Source organism: Denticeps clupeoides, chromosome 4 (assembly GCF_900700375.1).
Source record: "Denticeps clupeoides chromosome 4, fDenClu1.1, whole genome shotgun sequence".
Lineage (NCBI taxonomy): Eukaryota > Metazoa > Chordata > Actinopteri > Clupeiformes > Denticipitidae > Denticeps > Denticeps clupeoides.
Genome location: NC_041710.1, coordinates 11,487,185 through 11,514,728, shown reverse-complemented (window position 1 = coordinate 11,514,728; position 27,544 = coordinate 11,487,185). Strand labels below are relative to the sequence as shown.

General features: G+C 42.1%; 2 protein-coding genes across 5 annotated transcripts; both read right to left on the bottom strand.

The window, feature by feature from the left end:
- Nucleotides 1–1,010: 1,010 nt before the first annotated feature.
- Nucleotides 1,011–17,457, bottom strand: atp1a2a (ATPase Na+/K+ transporting subunit alpha 2a). The gene is made up of 24 exons (XM_028976393.1): nt 17,207–17,457; nt 15,584–15,676; nt 15,428–15,487; nt 15,065–15,268; nt 13,009–13,122; nt 12,541–12,675; nt 12,043–12,160; nt 11,626–11,894; nt 10,901–11,099; nt 9,159–9,268; nt 8,680–8,814; nt 8,378–8,457; nt 8,161–8,270; nt 7,658–7,833; nt 6,373–6,509; nt 6,067–6,217; nt 5,808–5,976; nt 5,094–5,248; nt 4,544–4,667; nt 4,196–4,341; nt 3,825–3,955; nt 3,622–3,723; nt 3,267–3,358; nt 1,011–1,513 (listed from the first exon to the last, which is right to left on the bottom strand). Exons 1-24 carry the CDS (start codon nt 17,216–17,218, stop codon nt 1,485–1,487), a joined length of 3,051 nt encoding a protein of 1,016 aa, XP_028832226.1. The 5' UTR covers nt 17,219–17,457; the 3' UTR covers nt 1,011–1,484.
- mpz (myelin protein zero) lies at nt 3,782–27,544 on the bottom strand. Of its 4 annotated transcripts, XR_003749516.1 has the most exons (8): nt 27,414–27,544; nt 25,149–25,312; nt 24,507–24,720; nt 24,209–24,338; nt 24,000–24,048; nt 20,341–20,458; nt 18,959–19,387; nt 3,782–3,824 (listed from the first exon to the last, which is right to left on the bottom strand). XR_003749516.1 is itself a non-coding variant. In XM_028976394.1 (7 exons), exons 1-6 carry the CDS (start codon nt 27,457–27,459, stop codon nt 20,372–20,374), a joined length of 690 nt encoding a protein of 229 aa, XP_028832227.1. In that variant the 5' UTR covers nt 27,460–27,544; the 3' UTR covers nt 17,775–19,387; nt 20,341–20,371. The 4 variants fall into 4 exon arrangements, 3 of the variants coding, with proteins under 3 accessions (XP_028832227.1, XP_028832229.1, XP_028832228.1); XM_028976394.1 differs by lacking the exon at nt 3,782–3,824 and having other exon boundaries at nt 17,775–19,387; XM_028976396.1 differs by lacking the exons at nt 3,782–3,824; nt 20,341–20,458 and having other exon boundaries at nt 17,775–19,387.

Here is a 27,544-nt window from a genome sequence, read left to right as displayed (position 1 = left end):
CTCCTCCACACGACTAGCCGAGACTATCACCACTTTTAAGAAGAAGGTGAAAACCCTCTTATTCCAAAAATATTACAGACAAATCTAACACTTACACACGCACATGCGTACACATTGCACAAACAAATACAAAATGTATAAATACATTATAATTTTTCTTAGTCTAGCACCCAACAATCTACGAGCATGCTCTTCACTGACAAGTCTAAGCCTTATCAGGGCTCTTAGTTTGTAAACTCGATATTCTATAGAAATCGAACGAGAATTGCTGGTGTCTTCCTATTGTAAGTCGCTTTGGATAAAAGCGTCTGCTAAATAAAGTAAAGTAAAGTAAATTTGAGTTTGCACCAATTGTATCTAACCCATATATGTGGGAAGTGAGTGCCAGGGGCATCGTTGCTGCTGCTGCTGGGCTGAAGTCTCACACACAACCAGTCGAAAGGGGAGGGGGGCAGAGTTCTCTAAATAAAGAACATTTCTTTCATAAATAAAGAACATTTCTTTCATAATATTGACCCAGGGTGCCACACAGGCTATGCCCGCCCTCGAGTGCAACAATCACCTTACTGTTGTCTTACTGTGGCATATACTGTTGCATATGTTGATGGCCTTTTGCACATGAAGTATATATATCTGTTTATTGAATACTTGTAATAATATGTTAGCATTCATGATCAGATGAAGTGCAGCGGCTTCTCTGAGACCTGTATGAGCTCATTTGTATTTATGCATTGATCTATTGCACAAATGTACAAGTGAAACATTGTTTTGATTGAAGCAGGTTGTCATAAATCTTTAAGATAAAGAAGGGGGCACTTAGGAAACAATTTCCTAATTTGATGTGCTGTGAATCATCAAACAGGTAATTAGGGGAAGATGCCCAACTAATATAGACTAATATGTTTATATTAGTCTGGGCTCCTCTTGTGCATCCTAATAAGTGTTTAGCACCTAAGGCCTATAAATGTAAAAGATAGTGTGCACTCTGAAGAATACATGAACACAGGAGAAAGAGTTGCATTCTTTATTAATGAAATTGCACATTCATTGCATTGCTAGTCATATATAATGTAACATTCATAGGAACATTTAGTTTCTAACCCAGCCACTGAGGATGCATGTGACAGTGTATTTCTTGGTGTCAGTCTCAAGCCCTAGTAAATGGGTTGTGTCAGGAAAGGCATTTGGCAAAATGTTTTTGTCAACTGTGGGGACCCCTAATGGGAGCAGCCAAAGGAAGGAGGAAGAGGATCATTTAATTTCTCTTAAGTCTGTTTCACATTTAGATATGTTTTCTGTTTTTCCAAACTGGAAACTGCTGGTTGATATACAAGCTTACGCAAACTCACACGCACACATCCACACTATTGTACAAATTTAAGTCTACACTTCTCCCACCCCCACATTTAAACCAGGCCTCACCTCATCTGGTGCTGTGGCTCATATAACCATATAACCCTAGAAATAAATTACACAGATTCACTTTAGTAGTAGGTCTCTTCTTCCACCCAGCCTGCAAAGGAAACAAAGAAAGAAGTGAAATATATTAAATTGACATTATTGTTTAGGGTGGCCTATCATTTTGGATGAGCACTGGCATCCCTTAGCACAGAGGAAAGGATTTGGTGGATGCATGTAGGGGAGCTCAGCCTTGGTTGTAGCTGGCAGTTTCAAGAGGTTTTGTGCTGGATCTTACAGATTTCTGAGCTCACAGACGGAAATCTGCAAATGGCCAAACTAAGCCATGTGATAAATTTGGAAGTGGACTATTTGAAATGCTAGATGTCTGGTTATTGGGATGATCTGTAGTCTCTGTTGGACTTTATAATGGAGGGCATGTCAAGATGCACCCCAATGCACATTGCTTGTGGCAGACTACTTGTTCTTTTAACCCTCATATTATTATTCCAGGCCTGCCCAATTCAGCAAGACAGTAAAACTATTACTGCTTGTGTAAAGTGCCAGTTATTCATCTGCCGAAAGCACACACTGACCTTGCTGTTAATGTGAATAGAAACTAAAAGATTCTGAAAACAATAGAGCAATGATGTTGAAAGTACCACACTAAACATATTGTTTAGATATACTGGGATATATAGATATGTCCATATTACCTGAAGAACAGGTCTGAATGCAACATTTTAAGACTAATATGTAAATAAGTTTATTAAATATGGTTATGTGTGTTACATATAAAAATGTTATTGTTTATGTAATAATTACATAAAATAATGTTATGTTTTTACCTGGACCTTGTCTTGTTCTGGCCGTATTTAAAATTTTGCAAAACAACAGAAACCACAACAGCTCTTTATTTAAAACAGTCTTTCATTTATCGCTAGATTTTATCATTGCAGCAATTATATGTAGTGGGTGGAATGGGTGGGAAGGGGTTAACTGCCCTGACATCATACCTACATTGTGCCATTTGATGTCATAGTTTTTGTAATCTTGCTCTTTGTACCTTCATGGATGTTGTTAACTGTAATAATTTCCACCAGATGGTGGGCAGGAAGCCCTTACACGAATATGTTCACCTCTGGCTGTAAGCACACGTTTTCAAAGGCCTTTATTGGCAGAAACACTGATGTTAATGGACTCACGGAGAACTGAAGTAGAGTGTGTGATTATCTCTATTGTACCTGAGATGAAAAGTGCTTATTTCCTTTATGCTGTCCTGCCCCATCCCCAAGCTAAGATAATGGGATTTCTTTCCCCAAGCTCATACTTCAGACTCCAGTTCAGGTTGTTGTCCTGGTCTGATTCCTAATTCTTGCGCTATGGAATCAAAGGCTTCATTCTTAAATGAAGGGTCAGTGTTAAGAAGGATGCAATGTTCTTACAAAGCTTGAACGCTGCTAATTCAAGAACATTTTGGGCATTATGTTGATTCCACTAAAGTCAGTTATTGTGTATTCCATGTTAATGTGTATGGGATATTGCAATAGAGAGTACACCCCCTGCATAAGTCATAGCATTGTTAACTTGCAGCCATTTGTGCTGGGAACATCTACTGTGGAGGTAACATGTAGAGAATTACACAGAATTCAGCCACTCTCAGACAGATGCTGTACAGCAGGCCTGACTCCACTGACACCCACTGCCTGCTCTGAGATTCATCGACTTACACAGACTCCAGGTGAATCACACTGACTCTGCGTGACACCTACTGACTCCTGTTGACTCTCCGTGAATCACCCTGACTTCCTCTGAATTGCTCTGCCTGTCTGAATCAAACACGCTTTCCCTGAGTTGTAACAGCTCACCTCCGGGGCATCTCCGGATGATGAACTTGCGGATCTCATCATAGACGAAGATGAGCAGGCTGTACGGGAATGCACAGAACCACCAAGACACCCTGCAGTCAAGAGAGGGAGATTAAATGAGGGAAAGGCATAGAAACGAAGAAAGAGCAAGAGAATGAAAGGTGGAGGGGGGGCTGACAGAAAACTCAGAAATGAAATGAAGATCAATGTTTCTGAAGGTTAAGTATATTTCTCTTGGAGGGAGCATAAAATAAATTGAACTTGAGAGAAATAATAAATGAATCAGCTACATTTCATCACGCGCCACTGTTTCCAGTTTTTGTGGTTTTTCTCCGTGAGCGTGTGTATTACTAACTTTAGAGGGTACATGCGCAGAGCCACATCCATGCCAGGGCAATAGGAAAGGAAAGCTGCCAGAGCTGTTTCAGCAAACAGGCCAAAGATTAGAATTTTGTTCCTGAAGAGAAGAGAGGAGAGGAGAGGAGAAGGTAGAACATGTGAGATGACCTCATGACCACACACACACACACACACACACACACACACACACACACACACCTCATTCCCTGCTGGAAGACAGAGTTCCTTCTGGTTTTGCAGATGATAAGGTCAGCCCACTGCACCACCACAATACTGACAAAAAACGATGTGTGACAGGTGAACTCTATGATCTTACGCTGCTCATAGGTCTGAAAGAACACACACACACACATAAATTAATTATGTTTTCATTTATACTTTCACTATATAGGGCCAGATTTGTGTATATGTGATTACATGATCATTCATTTATGCATTTGTGTGGTTGCATTATTGATTGTGTGTGTGTGTGTGTGTGTGTGTGTGTGTGTGTGCGTGTGTGTGTGTGTGTGCATGCGTGTGTGTGTGTATGTTTGTGTCTGTGTGAGTGCACCCTCGCATGCGCATACCCATTCCTGGCCGTAGCTGTCCTCCACGTCATTGACACTGCGGTCATCCCACTCAAGCCTAATTCCCAGAAGTCTGCTGGGCAGGAATCCATTCTCCGCCAAAATTACAAAGTAGGTGAAGAATCCACCCAGGGCCTGGATCATGCCTGCACACAGAAGGTAATTAAAATAGAGCTGAGATACAAGGTCTGACTGTGAGTGTGTATAGTTTGAATTCATATCCTCCTGAGGACCAAATGTCTTTATCAAAACAGGAAAATGTGATACTACAGAACAACAGGGACATTTTAGTCCCTCCAGGAAAAAAAATGATGTTACTGTGTTTAGTGCATGGCATGTGTGACATACCTATCTGTCCATAGGCCATGCTGATGAGTCTCTCATTCACAAGTTTGTCTGTTTTGGGATTTCTGGGCTGCCGCTTCATGATATCACTCTCAGCGGTTTCATATGCCAGGGAGATAGCAGGAACCTGAGAGAAAGAAAGAAAGACTTTTTAGAAAGTCAGGCATGTCACCATCTAAATCCATCATTAATGGTGACCTTTTCTCTCTCTCCTCCCTATTTTAGCTGAAAGCAAGCCATCTGTGGGTGCATAAAATTCACACTCAGACACTATTCTTGTCTCCACCTAAAACCTGAAGAGAGCAGTGAAGTCCATTTACTGCCTTATTTTATCCCTGTAAAAGATTTTAGGATGGCCCACTTGGCTTGGTCACAAAGAGGATGATGGCCAGAGAGGGTGAAAAAATAAGTCAGGGCTGACTGCATAGTGAATAGGACGAAAAAAACAATATAGTTTAAAACTGGGTGATTTTTCAAATTAATAGAATAATTCTTTAAAAATATATATTGCATGGTGTGTTTGAGCTCATAAATGCAAAAATGTCTTTCTCACCATGTCAGTACCCAGATCAATGCACAGGATGGTGACTGTGCCCAGGGGCAGGGGGATGCTGGCAATGATGAAGAGCAGGAAGGGTGTGATCTCGGGGATGTTGCTGGTCAGTGTGTAGGCAATGGACTTCTTCAGATTATCGAAGATCAGGCGACCTGCGGAGAGAAAGGAATGGGACGTGTGCAGGGAGAAATAAATGGTTGGATCTGCGTCGTGCCCCACTTCTCCAAATGTAATTTCCAGCTTTTGTTGCATCAGGTAATGAAGGAAGACCCTTTATCGTTTCACAGACCTGCAGGGAATAAACAGTCTGTCTCTCTCTTTCTCTCTCCCTCCCACCCTTTCAAATTGAAATTCAAAAGAGGGTTTATTAAGAGAACAAATATGCTTGTGTTGCTGAGGTTGTCATAAATAATTCAGCGGCATTAAAAATTGACAATTACAAAAAAGAAAAGATTAGGACAAACAAAATACAAACATAACAGCCCTTCTCACAGCGGGCAGCGAGGAGCAAAAGTAATCCAAGTAAATAGCAGACATTTGGAGTAATGTGGAATTTACTTCTCAGCTTAGCTGTGCACAAAAAAAGTCTACTCATCATCATGTCCAGGTTTATTACAACAGGTATGAAAGCATGTGAGAGCTCTGCAGCCCATGACGAACCAACTGGATAATATGAGTGGAATAAAGTGTTGTTTTATCCCACTCTCTCACCTTCCTCCACTCCAGTCACGATGGAGGCAAAGTTGTCGTCCAGGAGGATCATGTCTGCTGCCTGTTTAGATACGTCTGATCCTGCGATCCCCATGGCAACACCAATGTCTGCCTTCTTCAGGGCAGGAGAGTCATTCACGCCATCACCTGTAACCGCGACAATGGCGCCCTGTTGGCACAAAACAATTCAATTGACATAACAGAGAACTGAATGTAATGTAGCCATCTGATTAGCACACACACACACACACAAACATGCCTGTCTCTGACAGCCCTCCACGATGATAAGTTTCTGTTGAGGGGAGGTCCGGGCAAAAACAATCTCGGTGTGGTTCCTCAATATGTCATCCAAGTATTCAGAACTCATGTCCTTCAAGTCAGACCCATGGATCACGCATGCCTTAGCATCCCTAAACATATACGCAGTCAGAAAATACGACAAGGGCACATAAACATATTCAACACACCGATGTCCCTTTCTTGTCTCACATTCATGGTGCTAGAAAGATCCCATCTGAGTACGAAATTCTGCACACACATCACAGGGTGACACTTCCGCACGCACCTGGGGTTGACTTGACTGAGAGGGATGTTGAGTCTCTCAGCAATGTCTTCCACCGTCTCATTGCCTTCAGAGATGATGCCAACCCCCATGGCGATGGCCTTTGCTGTTATAGGATGGTCGCCAGTCACCATTATGACCTGCAAGCCACAGTTCTGCTTAACACACTTACACAGAAATGTGGCTCAGATCTATAGACTATATCTATAGATTTCGTCTGCACACTGTGATGTTCATGTGACAGACTGCAGAAAGACCACCTGAGACTTGTGCATCATCTGGCAGATAGATAACTCTATAGCATCTAATCATGGTCTGATGTAAAATAGTACAAAAACTACAGACGGGAGGCAAACAATAGGATTTTCTGCACAAAATGAGGTATTTTGGTGTTTGCAGTGTCCTCTAAAGCACTAGCCCCCAAACTATTGCTCACCACCACAGTGGACCCCTGGGACATTTGTGTGATGTATTGCATCTGTCAAGCGTGTCATTCAGTCACTACCAACTTGATACACCCCGTTCATTCTCTACCGAGGAAAAGTGTACATGTAATACGCTTTTTGGCAACAGCTGGTAGTTTTGCTGCTGAAAACCGGATAAAACATGATGGCCTAAATGTGTAAATGTGTAATTTGCTTTGCGTGAAGCTTTCTCATCTGAACACAAATTCATTTTGATGGGTGGTAGTAGCCTAGTGGGTAACACACTCGCCTATGAACCAGAAGACCCGGGTTCAAATCCCACTTACTACCATTGTGTCCCTGAGCAAGACACTTAACCCTAAGTTACTCCAGGGGGGACTGTCCCTGTAACTACTGATTGTAAGTCGCTCTGAATAAGGGCATCTGATAAATGTAAATGTAAATGTAAATGATGGCCGGAACTTTGTACAGAATTTTATAAGAAAAAAAGGATATGTTTCAAGCTCACACAATTACTTTCAGCATTTGTTTGTTCCTTTAAATGCTTAGGCAAAGACTCCAGAGTTTACACTGCACATGTCTCACCAGGAGGTTCAGGTGGCTTTTCAGCTCAATATAATACATAAAATATCACAAAATGTATTTGTTGGAATGCAGAAAGATTTTAAAAAACATTTAAATTATCATAATTAATATGATCTGATGTTAATTTAAAACAAACCTTTGAGTTAATTATTAAATGTAAGGCCTTAATAGTTCACATAGACCTGCTGTAGACTCAATTTTTCAGGTTATTTTTTTTATTATTTAGCAAATATTCACTCTATAAGACAAATAAACAAGCAAGCAAACAAAACCTGTACCTTGATTCCAGCACTACGGCACTTTCCCACCGCATCAGGAACGGCAGCTCTGGGTGGGTCAATCATGGACATGAGTCCCAGAAAACAGAGCTGCTCGATGGGGAAGTTCACCTCATCACAATCAAATGAGAAACCCCGTGGAAACTGAGTGGGAGAGAGGTTACGGTGGCAGAAGCCTGAAATTGAGGAAGCAGAAGGAGAGAGATAAAAAGAAGCAGAAATATTACAAAATATAGAAACTGGAAAGAAGACCTGTGCTACCAAAGGAAATGAGACAGAACAATCCAAGAATTACACATCACAGGAGGCCGCAGACATTATAATTGGGTCATAATTATGATAATAATTTAATGATAATTGTTACATGTCAGTTTAAATGGTAATTCTGTAATTGCTGTGGCTGAATTGTTCTTCAAAGGTCACACCATTGAAACGGGTCTGATTAGCAAGGCAAACACCCACACTGAGCCTGTAGGAAAAAAGAAAAGTTTGCTCTGTCTCACCCAGTACTCTCTCCCCGAGTCCACCAAGTTCCATGTAGGCACTCTGGAAAGCATCCTTCCAGTCTTCGTCCATTGGCAATTCCTCCCCGTTTATCATAATTGTGCTGCATCTGGAGGACCAATCAAAAATAATCATGCAATTGCTGGAATGCAAATGAGTTTATTTATGGCATAAATAAAGTACATTCATGCTACAGTGGTTTGCACCAGTGGATACCTGTCCAGAATCCTTTCAGGTGCTCCCTTCATCACCAGCAGATGCCCATTTGGATTGTCCTCCAATTCATGGATGGAGAGCTGAGAGAAAGGGAGCGGGGCAGAAATATCACAACCTTGAAATTTTGTATATATACAAACAAAGCCAAACACATGATGGGGTGGTTTTGAAGGTAAGGAGCTGGTGGCATAGGTGGAATCTGTGTGCTGTAATATAGAATCATGCTTTGTAGACCACATAATGCTGCAGTGGCGCAGGTGTTGGGTCAGGTAGCGGAGTGTTGGAGTGAAGTGGAAGGTCACCTGGTATTTGTTGGTGGAGTTAAAGGGGATCTCGGCCACCTTTCGGTTCTTCTCACGCATGGTGCGCACACACCCACAGGACAGCTCAACACACTTCAGCAGAGCTGATTCTGATGCGTCTCCTGCAGTTTCTCTCTGTCCACAAAAACACACACACCCATCAGAAATGGACACATGGAATCATTATTGCCTCAATAAAGCATTTAATAGGATTAAATGCATATTGTGTTGTTATTAACAGCTTAACATTCCAGTAATGAGCACTATAGACAGTTTCTCTTTAACACACATAGAGTATGATGCAGTTTATTCACAGCTGTGGAGTAGAAAGTATAGGAAAAAAAAAGAGTTGGTGAGTATTCTCTCTAGTGGGAATCACTTGAGTAGAATTGTATTGCTCAGCATTTCATTTGAGGGCTGTTCCCGTGGTTCTGAATGATTCTGATTTGAGTGGTCTGGGTAGATGTTAACTTTAATACCTTCAGCATTGGAATGTTCTCCTGGCCGGGTCGGAACACAGCACGATTACACAGGCCTGCCACCCGTGAGAGACATGCCCAGGTGGGTGAGCTCTTATCAAAACCAGTGCCTGTTTACACACACACACAAATATGCAAAAACATGAACCAATTAAAAATTGAGAATCTCACATGACATAAATGTATAACAAACATTAGAATTTATTAGAGATGAAACCAGTAACACTGGTCTCTTCTGCTGTCTAAATAAGCCATGGTATTTGCAGCCCACCAGAGGGATTTGAAAGGAATGAGAAAGCCCCGAGGCCTGCCGAGGAGATCTGAGGGAGCAACATCCGCTAATGTCGTCTGCGATGGACCAAAGTGGGCTATAAGGAGGCTAAATCAGGCTGTCGTGTTGACTGGTGGCTCAGCTGATTTAGTATTCTGCCCAGATCCCTCACTCTGTCACCGCGCTTGAACACTGCGGGTGCCCAGAATACGTAAGTACGACGGCGGCTGCACTGGCAGCTGCCTGCCGCCAAATTAAAAGAGCACTGAGAGAAATTCAGAAAATCACAATTGAAGCCCACACCTGCAAGCCAGCCTGGACACGTAAGGTGAAAATCTAACACTCGCTCGGTTAGAAAAGAAGAGGGAAGTGAAAACAGGGTCCAGGTAAATAGCCTCCCCGAGCTGCCATTGTTGTCAGCAGCTTTTTTCCTGGTACATAATAACAATGCAAAACTGCTGATAATAGATCATGTTTTGATAATGGCAGCAGATACGAAAACAGGTTTTTTCCTGGGTTACCCAGAAATCTGCTATTGTCTTTTTCACTTTGAGAAGGAAATGGAGAATTCACTTGAACTCTGCTCCATCTAACTAACATAACTGGTTCAGACAATCTGATTCAGAAAGGGCTGGTGTGTCTGTGGATTTTCACTGCAGCTCCTTAATTAGATGACGAATTAGAGGACTGATTTGATGAAGGGTCCTTACAACTGGCCTTGAACAGATGATCAAAAGGTCATTCCTTCAGATATGGTGCTTTCTGTTGAATGTGGTATTAATACACTATGCATTTCATGATATGTTATCTAGTAAAGATGTTAGTGTTGTCAATCAATGAAATAAAATTCATTTAAAGTGACATGATGGTTCTGAAAAATAAAATGGGAATAAAATTTACTGCAAATTATTTTAATTGGGGCAGAAGTGGCCCCGCAATCAGAAGGTTGCCGGTTCGAATCCCGATCCGCCAAGGTGCCACTGAGAAAAGCACCGTCCCCAAACACTGCTCCCCGGGTGCCTGTCATGGCTGCCTACTGCTCACCAAGGGTGATGGTTAAAAGCAGAAGACACATTTTGTTGTGTGCACCGTGTGCTGTGCTGTGTATCACAATCACTTCACTTTCACTTCACTTCTTTTTACATGTGTGCATTCAACATTTTCACAGGGTCGCACCTGATTTTTTAATTTTGCATCTGTGATGCCAAAATTAGACCAACACAGGGAGTGAGAAAAATTTAGCTGTGCTAATTGTGTAAATAATTTGAATACATTAAGCAAAAAAGACTTTTTTTTTATGACTAATATTTTAATATTCTAATATTTATAAAACGGATCTTATACCCGAACTAAAGCTGTACCTTTTCTTATTCCTGAAACCCAAATCAATGAGAACTTCATGTGTGATGCATCTGATTGCAAGATCATATTTTATAATTCAGGACACTGAGGGTCTGTCTGAGGCTCTGACCGGATTGGTCCTCTGTGGTGTCGGCATCATGGATCTCGTTGTCAAACCACATGTGTGCCACAGTCATGCGGTTCTGGGTCAGGGTCCCCGTCTTGTCGGAGCAGATGGTGGAGGTGGAGCCCAGTGTCTCTACAGCCTCCAGGTTCTTCACCAGGCAGTTCTTATGAGCCATCCGCTTAGCTGTGAGTGTCAGGCATACCTGAGGGAGGCACAAAAAAGAAATAATGAATTAAATAAAAATATTTTATTACATAATACAGTCATATTCCGCCTGATGCACATTGCCTCAGCAGAGGTTTATTCTCAAAAGAACATATTACCAAAGTTACCATAGTTAATTTAATAGAAATGTAGTCATGGGCAAAATGAAAAGTCACAAGCAATTCACCATCTGGGGAAAATATTAAATAGGCAAAGTGAAATTATAAGAAACTGATTTTTTTTTCTTGTCTTCTAGGTGTCAGAAATAATGATACTCAAAGAAAAATGGATAGTTAGTGTCTCCTTTCCAATATGAGGATGACAAGCAAGCAGTCACTTCTGCTTTCTGTCTGTTTATTTCTGTAAATCCTGAAAATATGCTTGATGTGCCATTAGCCAAAATAAACCATATATTATATCTTAAAAAGTGCCGCAAAATTTCTAAAAATCTCTTCATTTATCCCCCCGATTCTAATCTATCTTTACTAGAACACACACAAACACAGTCTGGGTCCGTCTCTTACAGTGACTGTAGCCAGCAGGCCCTCAGGTACATTTGCCACAATGATACCGATGAGGAAGATGACCGCTTCCAGCCAGCTGTAGCCCAGGGCAAGGGAGAGAGCAAAGAAAGACACGCCCAGAAAGACAGCCACGCCCGTGATAATATGGATGAAGTGCTCAATCTCCATGTTTATGGGTGTCTGGCCCACTTCCAGCCCTGAAGCCAGAGTAGCAATGCGACCCATCACGGTCCGGTCACCGGTGGCGATGACAATACCACGAGCTGTGCCTACATTTACACACACACACACACACACACACACACACACACACACACAGACTTACTGTGAGTAATGTGACTATGTGATGTGATTTCTATACAAATGAAGAAATGAACAACAAAAAAGAAACAACGTATGAAGAAATCACAGACTGACCCTCCACGCAGTTGGTAGAGAAGAAGCTGATGTTCCTAGTCTCCAGAGGGTTCTCGTGGCTGAACTCAGGAGAGCGGGTCTGAGGCTCAGACTCACCTGTCAAAGATGAGTTGTCAACCTAAATGGGATTTAGCAAAAAAGAGCATCATTTTATGAATGTAATGCATTCATTATTTCTCCCCTAAAGTTATAAATAGTAAAAAGCACACCACTAAACATTGTGGTAACAGTAACAGGCATGTTGAGGAGTCCAGGCTACGGTCTAACACACAACAAAATTCTGCACTTGTGCCCTTAGGCAATGAGCTTAACCCCCATATGCCCCAGGCAGAGCAGTTCCTGTGGCTTCACAGCCTCTAGGCACAGGAAGCACCAGAAAAAAAATCTGTGCCAATATGACAACATGCTTTCATGGTAGGAGTTAGTGTGAATATCAAATAATTAACAGACACTCGAATGAAGGCACTAATTTGTTCTCCACTGCCAGACCATGTTTACCTTGCAGCCACTGGCAGAAATGATCCTGAGGTCTGCGGGGATACGATCTCCTCCCTTAATCTCCACCAGGTCTCCCTGGACAACGTCCTCTGCATTAATCTGCAGCTTCTCCCCCTCCCGGATCACAAGTGCTTGCTGAAAGATAGATAGATAGATAGATAGATAGATAGATAGATAGATAGATAGATAGATAGATAGATAGATAGATAGATAGATAGATAGATAGATAGATAGATAGATAGATAGATAGATAGATAGATAGATAGATAGATAGATTTTTTTTATGTAAAAAAATTGGTTTCTTTATGTGCAGTCTATAAATTCAGCTCTAGAGTCAACTCTAGGTCATGAAATTTAAATTTCCATGCCCTCTAATCAGCAGTGAGACACACCCCTCTTCAGCGTTCCCCTCTCTAAGGCTTTTCACAGTTTCCAGTCTTGCTGAAAGTTCGTGCAGTGGGTTCTCACCTGTGGAACCATATTTTTAAAGGAGTCCATGATTCGTGAGCTTTTGGCCTCTTGGTAATAAGAGAAACACCCTGTGATGATCACAACAGCTGCCAGGACCACCCCCAAGTACAGCTGGAAAAAGAGAGATGGGATCTTATAGTTGAGAATAACAGTACAAACATCAAATAATGCTCAGAAATTGGTGTGTAGTGTTCAGTTGCCAGATTTCTGACAGATAGGAATCACTGAGCCCACTTGGTCACTATGCTGCAATCAGCAGTTTCGTTTTGTAAGCATCTATTTGTATTTCCAGCCAGTCTGTTTAAGCTCCAAAAAAACAACCCACTCCTGCTTTACAATCTGTGTACTAAATATGTGGTTTTCAGTTTAAAGGTTTGAACTCATAAAATGCTCATTAACATGCCTTTTTGCTTGTTATCTGGTTAAAGGTGCAATACAATTTTGCTCTGAAGCCATTACAGAGTTTCTATGTGGAATTACAAATGGCTTGACTGATATTGAGCTGCAGAAGATGTGGCGTACACTTTCACCCTCATTAAGAACACTAGAGCTCATGCATTTGAGAGCGAGTGTGTTCACAGCCACAGACTGAAAAAAGAGACACTACCAGAGTCTTGGCAAAAACCTACCTACGGTACAGCAGCACCTTTTCTGTTTTCTTTGTTTTCCAAAGTTTTTAGCCTTTTAAATACACATTTTGTATCACTCCATGTTCACATATCAAAGTGAAATTAGTCATTATAAATATCATTTTTCAAAGTTTGGCTGTGTTTTTCATGCATGACCTTCACTAACTGTCACTCCCATTGGTCACAACTGAAAGCAGAGTCCAAAACAACGAACAACTTTCTAAATTTAAACCAAAGTGGTGTCTTATTGCTCATCTATTTCTGTTAGATGTTTAGTCATGCTGGCTGGTCATGGTGCCTGAAGCTAAGATTTCACGTAACTGTACATTCAGTTACACATTGTACATTTACGGGATGGGTGTGAGATTCTGCCACTGCATGAAAGCTGTCAGCATTGCACTTGCTATCTCAATCTCACACACCCAAGCCACACGTTTCAGTTAATTAATACAATGTGCTTCGACAAATTATACTGTAATGAATATGTACTGTCCAGATAATCTCAGGAATATTAAGGTTATAATTAAAATCAGATTTTGGTATTAATAATTTTAGAACAGAAGAGCTTCACAAGGCTAGTAAGTAAGAGTAAGATTATGTGCTGCATATCTACAGTGTTACTCTTAATACAGCAAATATGTGCTAGTCCTGGGTGGCCCAACATTAAACCATACCAGGATTGGCAATGGGGCTTTTATATTGGAGGAAAATTAATTATAGTTGGATTGTCACAGCCTGATCACATGTTTAAAGAACTTAATGGACTTAATTGACTTTTTAGCCAGTAAAATAATCAATATTTTTATATGGTCATATCAGACTTGGTTTAACACCACCATGATGCATGGTTGAAGAGATAAAACTGTATATGAATTATTGTCTCAAAGTATTTTGTGTTTCTGTCCTTCAGTGATGGCATTATAGGATGAAGTATCCCATATAAGTTCCTCCTCTCTAACAGCCTGTAGTAGTTGGCAGACAGTCCCTTATTTAGGAGCTCTAGTGAGGATGCTGATGGTGGCTGCGCTCCACCTGTAATCTTTTTCACATAACTATATAACACAGGATATGCTGCAGATCAACTGTTATGGTGTAAGTACATAACAGGAATCACATCATCAGCCTCAAGCTTGGGGCCGTGGACAATTACCTGCTTTGCCTACCCATTTGTGATGTTGGAGAGTGCATAGCATTATTAAAATACTAAGTGAAAGTATGTGATTGTGCAGACTGGGAGATGAGACTTGGGTTAGACTGTTACTCTTTTACAAGACAATTCATGGCTCAGTTCAGATGTGCCTTAACAACAAATGTGACTGACAGTATGCAGCTGTGTGGTTTCTTTACACCATGGAGCTGTGGTGCAGCTGAGAAAAAGTGGCATTCAGATCCTGAGGCATTAGAGCAGATTTGATGGTACTCACATTATCGTTGGCGGGCTCGTCCTCGGTGGCCGCTTGGATGCTGTAGGCAAGGAAACAGAGGATGGCGCCGATCCAGAGAAGGATGGAGAAACCGCCAAAAAGTTGCCGGCAGAACTTCACCCACTCAGGCGTGGTTGGCGGAGGGGTCAGTGCATTGGGTCCATCGCGAGCTAAAATCTCCAGAGCCCGCTTATTTGTCAGACCCTGGAGCAATAACATTACCACAGCAACACTCCCTTTTATAGTAATCCTCAATTGTCACTGAGGAGATGGCAGTGGTGGAAAATGAAGTTCAACATTGATGCAATTTTCTCTCCACTTTTACACAACATCATGCCACTCCATGCAAATGGCAGGGTTTACCGTGAAGAGGTCCACACCATAGCGGCTGCCCAGCTCATCCAGAGAAATCTGGTGGTCATCCTGCACCCACAAGAAGTAACAATTTGGAGCAAAACATGATTTTGTGTGAGAGTAAAAAAAACTCCCTCACACACTAGATGCTCATTTCCGCCTCACCAGAACCACTTCCTTCTTCAAATCATCCAAATCCCTGTTCTTTTTCTTCTTTTTCCCTCCATTTGTTGCAGCGGGGCTTTCCTCGTGACCTACCTGAGGACAGTGTGTGAAAAGCTGTTATTATAACACTCTGTCTTAGCGTTACAGTGCACAGTTTGTGCCGTTTTCCCCCGTGTTCCTCAACATTAGCAGCGACAGTTTTAATGGCTCTAGAGGGCTTTACCGGAACAGAACGAGAAGAACAATAAAAGAGCTAAATTGAGTACCGGCCATCGGTGCTCCTTAGAGTTTGTAGCTCCTGTTATTACATCACATTCATCACGTCTTTATTTTACCCAGTACTACCACTTTTGGGAAGGATTCGATTGTGGTAACAAGATAAACCTTCCATAATACACTCACTGGGCAGATTACTAGAAACGTGCACTGCCGCGCTTACAAATACCTTGCAGATATACAGGAACCTCATGTCAGATGTTATTCATACAGCAGCGAAAGGTTGTGCTGGTATGTCACAGCCTGTGCCCTGCTGGCACCAGGCCTTTAGTGGCCATGGTATCTCGCGATGTTGGACCCTTGCTGTGATTTTAGGCTTTGTTCCTGTTTATTGAGACCTACTGTCCCATGGTCCCACATGGTCCCCTGCATAGATGAAACGATGTTGTTCCCTCCTGTGCCGGGTCTTGAAACTCAGCAGTGCGTGTGTTTGTGTTTGTTCCCCTTATGCTCTTTGCTTGTGTTCCTATCTGCTCCTGGTTCCATTATTTTTTGTATCTGTATGCCACTTTATTTTTTTAAAGCTCCAGGTTCTGATGCCATGCCCACTTGCTTGGATTATGCTCTTTAGATTTTGTATTAGACACCATAGACTCATTCCCTCTCACATCTTCATTTTCTAAACGGTAGAAGCGTATCAGTCAGTTGATGGGATTTGTACACACAGTGATCTACCACCTAAAAATGTATTAAAATAGATTCATAACCTGGCAGATGGACTATAGACTCTTTATTTATTTATTTTTTTAAACATATTTTTAAAAATTATATTATATGAATACGAAGCGTGTGTTTGAAAAATGTGCTGGAGCAGTAGGTGTCGAGCGTCACGGAAATCATCTGCCCCTGTCAGTCTGTTTCACAGTATGTGTCAGAGTGAATGTGTGCCAAGCAGAGAGTGTCTGACTAAGCAAGACGGACCAGGTCAGGGTAACATGTGCCGGAGACACTACATGGTAGTCTGCAGCTGTACATGTAATATCCACTCATTCAATAAATCAATTGCAAATTCTCAAATCTGTTGCACAAATTGCTCAAAATGATTTCAGGAACCCAGTGCTTAAGGCCTGCTTAGGGTCTGTGGATTTTGATTTCATATTAAGTTGACTTTTAAGGAAATTGATTTAAAAGTGTTCTAGGAAAAAGAAATCCAATATAACCTGATATTGTGGTGATTTTTATCAGAACACATGCAGACACATTTCCAGTGAGACCATAAGAAAAACTCTACTGCATCTTCATCCTATGGTCAGTATGTAGGTTTCTGAATAGTAAAGTAAAGCACTAATCTGTAGATAAATGTTGCTAAATTAGTGAACAACATGGTCTGGTGCCAGTCAGACTTACCTCTCGGTTCATGTTCGAGACTGTCTGATCCCAGATGCTAAATGAAGAACTGGCTGTCCTGTTTCACTGTAGTCTTCATTGCACACGTGTGGGGGTCACTGGCGTTTTTTTTTTTTGGGACAGACATCCCACCATTGGCTCCTACCAAGCCCTCTCTATTTCCCCAACCCCTCACTCCCGTGCTCTCGTAACCCAAAACCCCATATACCCCCTCAACGCTGCACGTTCACACGTGGCCCTGCACTGACACTGACACAGGGGTTCTGTCCACCTGCTGTCTTCCCTCCCCATGACCCCACTTCCCTGCCCCGCCCGGTGTCTCCCACACATAGTCTTAAAGAGGACCTGCTGCTGACACTGAACTTAAAATGGCTGCCAGCAGTTGACCTGAACTACCAGTTGCTGACTGTCTAAATTCCCATAATGCACTACAAATTCAAGTTGGAAAAGAGGGGGCTTCCACAACCAAAAAAGGTATTGCAGGGTTCATTTCCAAATGAAAATATTCTTGTGTGAAAATTAATACAGGAAAAGCCGTAAAATTTATTAATCTCACACTCACACCAAGTTTTTCAGTTTGACTTATTTGAATTTATTTTATAACTACAATGCATTGCTCCGCATCCCTTTCTTTTTTACAACACATTTTACAGAACAATTACAATATTAGCAATTTGGTGTTAACATGAAAATAATCATAAAAAATGTAGGAGTGGTGAGTGACATCTGAAAGTGTTATCCAAAAAACCCAAACGAATTCAGACAAAGTACAAGATACATACAACACGTCTGAGACACTTTAAAGCAAGTTTTAAATGGACGTCTTCAAGTGGCTGACTGGTGCGACAAATGCTGCATTTCCCATGACCCCACTAAGCACCCGACCACAAAACCATCATTCCAGACATTTCTGAACCGGAGCCCAGCACAGGGCCAGAGCTCTTCCGCCAGTGACATCACAGCCCCACAGAGGGATTTACTCCCACCATAAATTGCACATCCTCTCCCAGTGGGAGCGCATTTGCTTCTTATAGTCGAGCCACATGAAACCTGCAACGTCTGTCAGAACACAGTGCAGAAATATCATTAAATATCATGAAATACTTTTACATTTCTGCCCCTCAAGACAAAGTTGTGTGTCACTTTTGTCGTGACATAACGCACAGTGAAATATTCAATGTATTGACAACATTGCATTTCTGTTTCTTCAGTGTATCTGCAATGGCATCTATAGATCACTGGAATGTTGTTGGACACACATGGACACACACATTAAACACACATCTTTCAGGGTCAGCAGCGAGCTAGCTAGGTGAGTTTGAGGGGGTTTGGTGTTGTCATGACAACGAGGGTGAATCAAGAATTCCGCTCGGTGACTTCCGTTACTGAGCAGCAGGGGGCAGTAGAGAGCAACAAGGTTTTCCAACCAGCAGAAGAAACGGGGCATGAGGGGTGCAGGAATGGAGAAGAGGAGTGTATTTTGGAAGAAAAATAAAACATCGGTGGGACCGAGGAGGGATGATTCAGGAGCAGGATTGAATCACTGAGCTACTTACCCATCTACAAAACCACCTGGCTATTCGGGAGTTGAGGACTTGTGCATGTTTGACCTTCCTGTGTGTGAGTGTGTGTGTGTACATGTGTATATAACTGTGTGTGAGTGTGTGTACCAGTGTCCTCATGGGCTCTGCTAGCAGTATTGACGTCATTCTGAGGCTCTCAGTCAGTGCAGTCAGAATCAAAGACACAAACACACACACACACACACACACACACACACACTAACACTAATACAGTTGTTTTGTGTGTAATGTCCTTGTAGAGATAAAAATAATTTCCCTCTACCTCCCCCATCAGCTCTCTATCCTTCCACTCCTCTCTCCTGCTCAGTTCGAGATGGGGGGTGTTTCAGGTCAGTGGGGTCAAAGGTTTTGGACTCTGAGAGCTGCTCTGTGTGTGTGTGTGTGTGTGTGTGTGTGTGTGTGTGTGTGTGTGTGTGCCTGTGTGTGCTCTGAGCTTTCTGTGACGTCTCGATGGGCTATTTGAGAAGAAAAGGAGGCTGGAAAGAAGTGACGTAACAGCACCAGCCTGGGCGGACCTTTGCTTGGGCGTAAAGGTGCATTATGGGAGATGAAGCAGTCGGTAGCCAGTGGGACACCAGGGAAAAAAGACTCAGAAAATCTACAGGAGAGAAGAAAAAGGTGGAGACATAAATGAAAGGGAGGGTATCAAAAGGGGAGAAATGAAAGAGAGGAGGAAATCATAAGGTAAAAAACAGACAAACAGAGGGGAGGGGGAGAGAGAGAGAGGATATGACCGGTTAATATTTCATTCCCAAAAATATATGTTTAATAAAAACCAACAGGAGGCAAGGAAACTCAGAAAGTCCCTTTCTGAATGGTTAAAGAGAGATATCTGTCTGGGGGAAGGCTGAGGCTGACAGGGGGCTGACAGGGGAAACAGAAGAAGACGGAGGGAGAGAAAGCAGGGAGAGTGGAAGAGAGCGAGGCCGGGTTTCTACACCTGCAGTGGGCAGTCGGGCTGCAGTATGGCGGCTCTGTCACCTGCTCCCACGGCAGGCGGAGGCTTTCAGATGGACAAACAATGGGGTGCGTCAATCAGAGAGGCTCACCTTCCCCTGCAGCCCAGCCAGAGCTGCGTGACTGACCGCACCTCCCCACCCCGACCTGTCAGCCAGCACACCCCTGATTACCGCGCTGTCAGTCCGACCGAGAACCGCCGCGTGGTGTTTGTGTGAAATATTTTTCTGTGAAACTGGACTAGGGGTGATGCAGAATGAAATGAACCAATTCTAACCAGAAAATGGCAAGAAAAATGGGTTTGTTGGTTTTTTTTTTTTCCCCCTCTCCTCCTCTATACCCAGGTGTAATTTCAGTGCTCCTCATCTCCTCCTCTTGCACCCCTCCTGCACCCCTCAGCTCTCTTTCACAATAGTGTGATTTTGTGGGCGAGCTCGGACAGGAGGCGGGCCGGGCTCTTTCTTTTGCTGCTCGCCTCCCTCTCCTGCTTGGTGAGCTCTAACTCGATGGTCATTAGCACCCTATGTCCCTGCCCCTCTTCCCCGGACCCCCCGACCCGCTCCTGGGAGCTGGCCTGAACCGAGGGCCCCTTACTCTGGCTCGCTAGCTCTCTGCTTCCCGAATCCTATTTCTTATCCTTGCGCGACTCCTGCTTCTTCTTCTCGGAGGCGGCCGCCTTCAGCTTGGCCTGTTCAGCGCTGAGAGCTGGTGCCTGGGGAGAGAGGGGGATGGAGAGGGGGGACAGTCATTTCAGGAGGAAAGGAGCATGGCAGAGAGAAGGGGGGGGGGGGGGGGGGGCAGAGAGAAACAGAGAGGCTATATTAAGGTAGGTGAAGTAAGAGAGTGGAGTAATGAGAATGGATGGAGTAGGCTTGAAAGAGAGAGAGAAAGAGAGGGGGTCTCATTACAGAAGAGAAGAGGTAAAAAATAAGAAAGCCTTTAACAAAGAAGTTGGAAAAAAGAAATTTTAGTAGGAGAGGTGAACGAGGGGTGGTCGCCAAGTCTGGAAGGGAGGACAAAACAGGAAGGCGTCAGTCAAAGAGAGAGTGACAGAATGATCTCACAGCCACGCCCACGACACCCACGGCAACACCACAGCCCCCCGAGTGGCACATCACATATGTGAGGAGAGCTTCGCAGCTCTATAATTCCACATTCTGACACGTTTTTAATTTTTGACATTCGCTTTTAATATGAATGTTGGCTTCACATTTCCTATTGGGTTGTCAGATGTGGAAATTAATTGCATCTGTACAGGAGAAAAAAAATTAGACCGTATGCAAATCTGCATTTGACGTTTAATTAACGGCAGGCTGAGACAGCCTGGGATGATTTTTTTATTTATCTTAGGAATGTTTGTTTCAGGGTTTTAGTAAATAACTACATTAAAAATTCAAATAGCTGATAACGTTCCAGACACTTAATTAGAATCTACCCTGCAGGCAGAGTTATAAAGACTTAAGTCCAGGTGCATGTTGTGTATGGGTCTTTTCTAATCCCTAATTTGTGTTTCTGACCCCATGTCTACTGCTGGCTTGACCACTCTTTAAGATGGTCCTACAGATCTGGTCAGCAGTTACCCGTTGGCAGTAACCGAGCATGGATGGATGGCACTGCACGGTGTAGATGTACCCTAGTAAAGTTTATGTAAGGTTGGGGAATAATGCAACACAAATTGTTTCACAATCGACTGTGACTCCAGGACCCTCCTCGGTTCTCCTGGTCCTCAGGCAGAAGCCCTTGAGCTTCTCTCAGTCCTCCTGTTGGGCCACGGTGCACCAAAGTCTCCAGATCAGATTTCAGCACCAATGTGCTTCAGATGAAACACACAAAGCGGTCTCAAAGCTTCATATGCAGAATTATACACACAAAGCTGAGACAGGATAGATATATAAGCACAAGAACATGAAAACAGTGAGGAAAAGAAATTAAGAAAAGATGAAGTGTTCGAATGAAGCATGCCTGTTTCAAATAAATACAGAAGAGGATAATAGGAATCACTTTGCACATGGTGAGAGAAAGATGGACAGACAGAAAGATAGAGGAAAAACAGGCAGAGGGGCGATTTCCCTGCCAATGTGCAACACACACTCTCATCTGAGATTGTCAGAGAAGAAGGACGGTGAGATGGATAGCATCGGACAGAACCCGTCCACCTGGAGAGACGTACAAGAGAAAAAGCAAAAGAGAGAAGGAAATATCCGGGATGACACGCAGAAGTTTTAGTGGTGAAGACAGTGAAGAATGAGGGGAGAGGGCGATGAAACAGGAGAAGGAGATTGTGTTTGTGAAGGTGAATGAGTGGGCTGGAAATTAAAAAAAAAAATTGATAGAGAGAAAGAAAGAAAAAGCTCCTCGGCACCTTCACTCTCTCTACACTTTTCTGTTTATCCAATATTGCTCATTGAAAATGGAACATTTAATAATTGTGAATTTTATTAGCACAGATCATTTAAAGTTTGATGAGTACTGTTTTTTTTTTTTTTTAAGCTCCTGTGAATTGGTTCAAATTTGGTTTATACTGTTTTAGGCAGTACTGAAATTAGGATTTTCATCTTCACCACAGCAACTCTGAAATTGTCTAAAAGCATAAAACACAGAAACACACACACACACACACACACACACACGTTTTTATTTTTCAATTTCGGCATTAACCAGACTCAGCCACTAGGTTCTGCTATCGGACTTCTTCCATTGAGAGCATTGTGATTAGTGGTTTCATTTACATTTACAGCATTTACCAGACGCCCTTATCCAGAGCGACGTACAATCAGTAGTTACAGGGACAGTCCCCCCCTGGAGACACTCAGGGTTAAGTGTCTTTCTTAGCTACTGTATGTTTACAAGTACACAGACATTTAGTTTGCTCTTTGTTTCTCTTCAGCCAATTATGTCTACTATTATTATTATTTTAAAAAAGAAAATTTCATTGGAACATTAAGAATTCTGCTCTGAGCTAACTACAATGAATGACATTTCATGTGTAACAATCTGTCTATTAAAGCTGTAAAAAGACAATTGTAAGTTTAACTAAACGACTGACAGTTTTTTTCCAACTGGGGATAATGCATGGGCTTTATTAAAATATATAAAATATATATAAATATTTAATGTTGTTATTGGTAATTGTTTCCATCTTGGTTATTTTAACTACAGGAGATCAGAGGGGTAAGCATGTGACTTCAGATGCTTACGCAGTTATAAATTTAAGTCTGAATGAAGATTTCGTAATTAAGTCATCTTTTGAAATATGTGTGGGATGAATTCAGCTTTTTCCAACTAATGATAAAAATACCTTCTGGATAGTTTACATATTGTAGGATACAAACTTTAACATTTGATCTTTGTGCCCAGAGTTTTTCAGCATTTTGTTTCACCCACAGTAAACCCATGTACACACACACACACAGACAGACACACACACACACACCTGAGAATGTCTGAAAGCATTGCTGCCCCTCCCTCTCACCACCCTCTTTTCCCTTTCTCGTCTCATCTCCAACCCTATCCTCACGGATTATCTCTTCATAAATCACAAATCCTCTGTGCTGCCTCAGAGCAAGGTGCTGGCCTGGTGAGACCCACATCCATATTAAAAAAGTTAAAAGCTGAAACACTGCTGTAGATTTTATTATGAACTCAATATTCGCTGCCAACTTTGTATGTGCGCTGTGTTTGTTTTGAGCAGATAGAGCAGACAGCGAGGCAGAGGATAGGAGACAGGAGAAGAACAGATGCTGGACCTCTAGCCATGGTTGAGACTGAACATGGCCTGTTATTATAATGCAAGTACAACCCAAAATCTGAACACACACTAAAATTCCGTATGGGTTTGAAAATGAACCATGAATATAACACAATCCCCCCTTTTAATAAAGACCAATTAAAAAACAGATTGATGTTACCTGTGTGTATGTCCTCATACCGATTAAGCTAATGTCATTTATACAGTAAAATCAGCACTTTTTACTAACATCCTTTCTTTGTCATGCCCTTCATTAGTGCTGACCTCGGTAGAATTGCATGGGTGGCAGCAGAATAAATGAATTGCGGCCATTTTAGCTCTACTGGCTGACTTTCGGTTTCAGGGTCATTAAAATCCTGGTACTTAAAGACTAGACACAGGTCTAAAATACGCACTTCAAACTCTTTAAATAAAGTTAACAGGAAGAAAAGACGAATGTTGCCTGCTTTTGGTCTCACAGTGATGAATGTGTAAGCGTCACAGTGTACAGGGGGGGCACACTTGCCTGTCTTTGTTGTGATCCCTCCTTCCCTTTCCCTTTCTTTCCATGTTTGCTACGGAGAGAAAGAGTGATCAAGTGAGCACTGGGCCGCCACTGGCCGGAGACCTGCACTGGGTCAGGGGGCGTCTTTGGTGACACAGGACTCCAAGCCAGGTATAGGCTCTGGGCGTGCCCTGCACAACACACACTCCCTGACACTGTCCCACACTGACCTGACACTCAGGCTGAACACACGCCGGGCCACCAGGAAACGCATCAGGTAGTAAATGACCACGATGAGGACTAGCAGTCCGAGAACTGCTCCAATAATCGCCCCGGTGATCACTCCAGCCTGAATGGGAACTTAGCAAGGAGCAGAGAGAGGTTTTGTGATAAATAGTCTCTGTTATACAGTCATGCCACACAAATTATGAGAGAGAGAGAATGAGACATTTCAAACATGACAAGAAGGCCGGAGAGAAAAGACCTGAAAACTGTTCAATATCAACAGTGATGTTGGAGGTAACTCACCATTCTCAAAGACCAAAAGTCTGACACTGGAAGCACTGCCTCCTATGTCTGGAGGGTTCTTAGCATCACAAGTGAAGGTTCCATTGTCACTGAAGTCCAGGTTCTTGATCACAATAGAACCGTCTCTGCGGCTCGGGTTCCCTACAAACTCCAGCCGGTCCCAGAATGGACTCTTTTTGGCCACATAGGCTTCCCCATTTGCGTAGTGAAAGATCTGGATTGACAAATGGAAATTAAATGTCACGTATCTGAGATTCTGTTATGTGTTAACAAATGAGTTACATGCTGAGAGGTCACCAGACAAAAACATCAATTTACATTTATTTTAGGAAAATAATATTGTTTTTTTTTTTATTTTTCGGTATTGTAGAGATTGCTGAGGATGCAATTTTTTGCAGATTAGCCCTACTGTAAAAAATTTAAACTTCAGTAGGACAGTAGCTACTTTTAGCTGGTCCGACCTTCATAAGCAGTATGAAAACAAAGCTTTAGCTGGTCAAACTTGCAGGTTAAAACTGGCCTTAGTTGGTATAGTGTGGCTGTTAAAACTTGCTGTTCAAGAGCAGAAAAATTTGTAAAAAAAAAGCATTTTTAAAGACAGAGAAGAGGAGCCATAAAGAAACAGAAGAAGAGATTGCCTACAGCAATGCTATCTCGAGCACCGTCCGGTCTGTAGCTCCAGGAAAAGCTGACGTCGGGTGATGTCCAGCGCCACGAAAAGAAGGAACAGGACAGGCGAATGTCTGAGCCCACCAGAGCATGCCGCTCCCAACCTGTGTAGACCACTATTGCCTGGGTCTGGGGCACTAACAAAGACACACCATCACAAAAAGATTACACATTGCACAGTGCATCTACCAATGGACAACTGTCAAAGTGATGTAATATTGAAATTCACATTCATTACTCATGTGGTAATAGCACTGAGCTTTGATTTGAAAACAGTGGATTTAATCAACTTATTAGTTGCATTGTTCCTCATAAGTTAATAATGTCAATATATCAGATGCCTCTATCTTACAATGAGTAGTTACAGAGACATTCCCCTGAAGCAACTCAGGGTTATGCTTCTTGCTTGAGGACACAATAGAAGTAAGTGGGACTTGAACCTGGGTCATCTGGTTCATAGACAAGTGTATTACCCACAAGGCTACTACCACCCACACTCTGATCTGTTGTATCAAATGTTTGTAATCTGACAACGCTATATAGACACAGGTAGCATATGAAGCCATAAAAAATACAACATAGGATTTCAGCCTCTCTACCTCAGCCCCAAACTCAGCAACTTTTACAGGGGGATCACTGAATGTGTGCTGAATTTCCTCATTCGGTAAATGCAAAACAGTCAAAATACACCACCTGAACAGGGTAATGAAAACAGTAAAAAAAGATTCACTGGCTCCCCTCGCGCTGGAGCTCACCATACCTTCCTCAGACTCTTTTTTTCTCCCTCCAGGAGGTACGGGAGTATTCAAACCAGGAGCAATGGGCTGTAAGGCCTCATTTTCCCCCAGGCAATTACTATCCACATTGTACAACGCTGCAAGCATTTCCCCCATTTCTCCCATTCCCCCGGCTTTCCCTCTAACCCAGCAACAGCTTTGGCTGCTCTCATACTGTCGCTTGAAACTCTATCCACTGCTGGATAGAATTATACTCCTTTTTTTTTTTATTTAGTTAGTTAATGCTAAGCATTTGTCTGTCCATTCTATAAAGACTGTTGCTGACTGTGTTTATTAGACATATTTTCTTCTTGCATGAAGTGGTTGGGGATACAAAGGGGATATAAAATGGTCTTTATAATTACATACAGAAAATGAAAACAAATAATATTCATCGATACACTGCCCTGCCCTACCCGAGCTCAATGTGGAAATATGACTTTATTATAACAGGCCACTCATGTTCTTTATCAGTCATTATGACATGAAAGAGAAGCCACAAACCTGCTTAATTTACAGTAACAATCTAATTTGTTCATTTAATGTACAGAATTTATTCATGGAGACGCTTTTTGCAAATAAAAAGTCTTGTAGAAAATAAATTACTGTAGAAATAAAGAAACAGTGTTAAGTAGAGAGAATAGTACAAGAACAGATAGCTGATAGTGAAACAGACACAGGGAGAGTTCTTATAGAAGTGTTTCTTCACTATAGTGTCAATTAAGAGCCCTTAAAATATATGTAAAAAGTTTTATATAGGTATTTATAGACAACAAACACTGAAAACATTAACTCCACACATCATAAAGCATACACACTCTCTTTATAATAACTTTTTAAAATCAAATGCTTGAAATGCTCATTTTTATGTGTAATGCCTTACATTTATTTGAAATTAATAAATCCATTTTTAAATAAATCTTCACTATAATTTAATTTTGTACCATTTAATTTAGTACAACAATTTCCAGAGCTCCTTAAGCATATTAATTCCTGGCTATATCATGATAAGTAATGCAAATTTAAACAACATTTGGCCACTGTTAGCCTCAACAATCAATTAGCAATTATATATTTGAAGATAATTTAGCAGCTGGTTGTACCATTTAATTGCCAGTAGTTAACACAGCCTTTTTAATTTTGGATTTCAGCGATCAGAAGAAATGTTACTGGAAGCTCAGCTTAGCTGCTCTATGTTCCAGTCCATTGATTTTTACAGACTCTTTTCCTTTCCATTTCAGATGATCTGAGACAAAATTCAGCCCTGCTTTCTTGTTCACACCTCAAACACTCACAGCCTTCATCTGAGAGCAACCACCTCCTTTTGACAAGAAACTCAATAAGCACCAACTCCAAACACAAAGACACACCAGCGACGTGATCATTAGCAAAGGGAATCCTTAAAATCCAACTAATGAATGAATGAATGAATGAATGGAGCTCATCGATGATGCTCTATTACCTATGCCCAGGATCACCACCGAGGTGAGGGCTAGTAGAGTCAGCATCCTTCCAGTGGACCCACGGTTGCAACTGCTCGTCAGAGAGGATGTGGAGGAGATGGACTTGAGGGTCAACCAGAACAAGAGCTCA